General features: G+C 35.6%; 1 protein-coding gene across 1 annotated transcript; it reads left to right on the top strand.

Annotated features, from left to right (window-relative positions):
- Positions 1-1,856: 1,856 nt before the first annotated feature.
- Positions 1,857-3,233, top strand: LOC104613558 (nuclear factor interleukin-3-regulated protein-like). Its single transcript, XM_010288114.1, has one exon. It carries the CDS (start codon positions 1,857-1,859, stop codon positions 3,231-3,233), a length of 1,377 nt encoding a protein of 458 aa, XP_010286416.1.
- The last annotated feature ends 1,230 nt before the right edge of the window (positions 3,234-4,463 follow it).

Genomic DNA, 4,463 nt, shown 5'->3' with positions numbered 1-4,463 from the left:
ATTGAAAATTTAATCATAAGGGAAGATATTGGAATTTGAAATATAATCAGAGGAATCATTACAGTTCATTAATTTACATGTAAATACTGATGTTTTCCAGTGGAATTATAAAATGCAAGTGAAGTGAAATGGCCACTTTTATTGAAGACATTTTACCATTATCATCAGATGGAATTTAATTTGTTTACAGACTCAGTATTGGGCTGATCCACGTAGAGCACTATTAACAAACTAGGGCTCTGAGTCCTGTTTGTAAAGCAGCAATTTTAGTTACCGTGATAAAAGCATTCAGGGAATATGTGGAAGGAGCTAGAGCTTTATTGTTGTTCTGTTAGCTGACTAAAGCAATGTCATTAGAACTAATTACATAAATATCAAACCAGTAAGGCTGACATAAAACATGTGGCTTATACTTTTGTCTTGACTACTTTACTGATGTACTCTGGCTGAAAGCAGAGTTGAATGCTGTATGCAAAACCACCATTGTTTTGATACACATTTCTATTTGCTGTAGACTTACAAGCTACCAATTCTATGTTCATTCTACTTGTGCCAGGAACAATGTGTTCAGGAGGGAGACTGGCCAAAACAGGAGTTACCAGTGCTAAAACAAGCAGATTGCGCCCTCGAATGCCCCAAACTGTAGAAGGTCTGTGAAGCAAGGGACATGAACTCTGCAGCTTGTTGGATTTTAAGTGGAGGTCAACACCAGTATCTGGCTGCATGAGACTGTTTGAACTTGCAATTAAATTTTCATTGATTAAATAGAAGATCATACAGCTATGCCCATGGTCTGCATGCATTTAGAAAAAAACCTTTCTGCTCTTTATTATTACCAGTTACTATCATTACTAATATTTTCCCTAAATTGTAGTGTTGGACAGACATCGAAGTGGCATCACTTTGAGCTGGAGACCATACAGATAGATACAAAGACATAGTTCTTGTTCTGAAACAGTCTTATTTTAGAGAAAACATGCTGCTTCTATATTTGCCAGAATTATGTGTGCATTTACTATTTTGAATTTATATGATTGAACAAAAAAGGATTTTAAAACTTGAAGTGTGTGCGTGTGTGTACACATGCACACAACACACATTTTGTGTATATATATAAATTTTCAGGATACAAAAGCAGTAGTTAAATGTTTAATAACTTTAATGGATAGCAGTGTTATTTTAAGACAATAGATAGCACTCTAGCTTCTCTAAATCAGCTTATGTTATTTTTAATCTGTGGATGACCCAAATATATAGCATTGCCAAATCATGCACCACAACTGTTTTCTGAAGAGATGTTTTAATTTGGAAGGACAAGATACATTCCAGTGCTGCTCATCAACATGTCTGGTGTTCAGCAGTGTTAAATGCTAGGTTTAAGTTGGTCAGTGATATTATGGAGAGTTCTGTGACATTATTGTCAGATCAAAATTCAAATATATAATTTTTATAATAAATTTTCCTTGGATCATATTCTATTTGTTTTGGAAGCAAATCTGCTACCTAGGTATCATAAAGCTTAGAATATCATTTGTTTCAGTGTCAAGCTTCCTTCATATTTCAGCAGGTTAAATGGATCCAATGCTAGTCTAAGCTTTTTATTGAAAGTTACTTTTGAATGCCCCAAACCAGAAATTCCTAAACAGTAATTGAATTCTCTATTTATTGAAGGTTATTTAGAAGATTCTCATCACCTCTGCCAAGAAAATTGGATCTAGACACTTCTGTTTGAGAATATGAAACAAAAGGAAGAATATGCGTGGATTTCAAAGTACTGCATTAAGTTGTGGTGTAAGAAATACTGTGGAAATAGTTTGCTCTGTTGCTCATTGTAGATCTATTACAAATTGTTTCTGATGCAGCTAAGAAAAATGCAGACCCTTAAAAAGGAACACAGACCTGTTGACACAAATAGTGATGTGGACAAAATCATGGTACTTAAGTCTACTTTAGCAGAAGTGTCTGAAGTATTGTCTACAAATGAAGAGATACTGCTCACTGAAGCAAATAGTGGAAAAAGCACATCTTCAGCTTGCCGAAGAAAGCGAGAATTCATTCCAGATGAAAAGAAAGATGCTATGTATTGGGAGAAAAGGCGGAAAAATAATGAAGCTGCTAAAAGATCTCGTGAAAAACGTCGACTGAATGACCTTGTCTTAGAGAACAAACTAATTGCACTGGGAGAGGAGAATGCCACTTTGAAGGCAGAGTTGCTTGCTTTGAAGCTGAAGTTTGGTTTAATTACTTCTGCAGCCTATGCCCAAGAGATACAGAAATTCAGTAGCTCAACAGCTGCGTATTTCCAAGATTATCAAAGTTCCAAATCAAATATTAGCTCGTTTGTGGATAAACATGAGCCATCTATAGTTGGTAGCAGTTGTATTTCTGTCATTAAACATTCTCCTCAAAGCTCTATGTCTGATATGTCTGAAGTATCATCAGTAGAGCATACCCAATCAAGTTGTATGCAAAACAACTACAGAAGTCCTGAAAATAAGTTTCAGATTATAAAACAGGAGCCCATGGAATTAGAGAGAGAGCCAAGAGATGACAGAAATTCACAGAAAGCATCCATATATCCACACTGCATGGGAACTACCTTTAACATGTACTCACATTCTCCTCCTCTGTTCCAAGTCAATAGGTCCTCCAGTAATTCCCCCAGAACTTCAGAAACTGATGACAGTACAGTTGGAAAGTCATCTGATGGAGAAGATGAACAGCAGGTTCCTAAGGGTCCAATCCATTCCCCAGCTGAACATAAAAATATTTGTGCAACAGTTAAAGTTCCAGAAGTGAATTCTTCAGCTTTGCCTCACAAACTTCGAATTAAAGCCAAAGCCATGCAAGTTAAAGTGGAAGCAGTAGATAATGACTATGATGCTGCACAGAAACTATCATCACCTACTGATATGTCATCAAAAAGACATGTTGAGCTTGAAAAACACACTGCACAAAACTTGGTGCATTCTTCTCGTACTTCTTTCTCAGTTCAAGTGACTAATATCCAAGACTGGTCTCTCAAACCAGAACTCTGGCATCAAAAGGAACTCAGTGTAAGAATTCAGAGTGGTTGCAAAACTGAAATTGTTGAAATAAAAGACAGTATCTTCAATGTCTCTGAGTCAGAGAACCTGTATTTGAAGCAGGGCTTAACAAACTTATCTGCAGAGGTTGCTTCCCTTAAAAGACTTATAACTACACAACAAATCTCTGCATCAGACTCTGGTTAAGTTACTACTGAATAAAGGCTTATTGTTGTTTTTTAAAAACAATGTCATTTGCAGTAGATCAATATGTTTTGTATTATGCTGACTTATCACTGGATTTGTGATGTCATTTCACTGTAATGTTCACATAATGTCTGGTGTCTTTTTGTGCACAAATTATTATGGAGGCTAGGCTGTGTTATAATCATTATGCCTTGCGTATAGTCAAGTAGCCAGTACAAAGTCTATATATAGTGAACTTTGTTTTCTTTTTCTTCTTCTGAAGCATGCAAGTTACCAGTTACAATAAAATATTGGTGACAAACACAAAACATCTGCTCCAGTTCAGTTGACTTTTATGAACTTGTAAATATGTTGTTAATTAAAAAAAAAAAAAGGCTTGTTTCTTACACTGTGCTCAACTTATATGTTTGGTTTTTACAAACTTACGCATATTTTAAATTGTATTTTTTTTCCTTAAGACCTCTTTTTAGAAGAGAATTGAAATACAGTGGATATTTATAGATGAAATAGTATCCAATTCATAGCCTTAGCTTTCTTTAACTTACTTCTTGGTATAAATTAACCAAAAGCCACACAAATTCTAACACAGTAATTGTAATATCAAGGAACTTTTTCTCCTGTTGCAAATGAGAGAGTATTTGGTTTTTCCGAATGGCTTACTATAACAAACTTTTTTCAGTATTATAACTTTGTGTTTTAGATTAAATTAGTTATGTTGGACTTATGCATCTTCAAGTTTTAAGAGCCTTGAAGTGACAGAATTGGACAATGTCATCTTTGCCAAGGGCTGTGCTTACGCCTGTACAGGCATGGAAAGAAGTATGGTCAAAGGCTACTGGATCTGTAAACTCTGAGCTTAACTTGGGAAAATCTATATAAGGACAGGCAATATTAAGTAGCAGCATTAGAGGAGATGATCTGCTATTTCAGCTCCCACTGTGGGGCATAACAGAATTGTAAGTATGAAATAAGGCTTACAGACAATATGGCTTTGGTTTTAATGGCTTAGTTAACTGAATTGGAATACCCTGGCTGACTACAAGTCATTTTTCCAGAAATTCTTAAATATAAAACACAATATGTGGAGAACAATCCAGATAGTACCAGCCCCTTAAAATTTGCATAGACAAGGACTTCTTCATATGATGACTAGGCAGGGTTTTAGTGTTCTTGTCTGAAAAGAGCCATTGGAGCATGGAGATTGTATTGCATCATACACCCTTGTCTGGG

The sequence above is a fragment of the Phaethon lepturus genome, unplaced genomic scaffold (genome assembly GCF_000687285.1).
Source record: "Phaethon lepturus isolate BGI_N335 unplaced genomic scaffold, ASM68728v1 scaffold17210, whole genome shotgun sequence".
Taxonomy (NCBI): Eukaryota; Metazoa; Chordata; class Aves; order Phaethontiformes; family Phaethontidae; genus Phaethon; species Phaethon lepturus.
Note: the sequence above shows the minus strand (reverse complement) of the source record. Positions and strands in the feature narration are given on the sequence as shown.

Excerpts from the sequence above, each read along its gene's own strand:
- LOC104613558 (XM_010288114.1), top strand. The coding sequence starts at position 1,857 with ATGCAGCTAAGAAAAATGCAGACCCTTAAAAAGGAACACAGACCTGTT.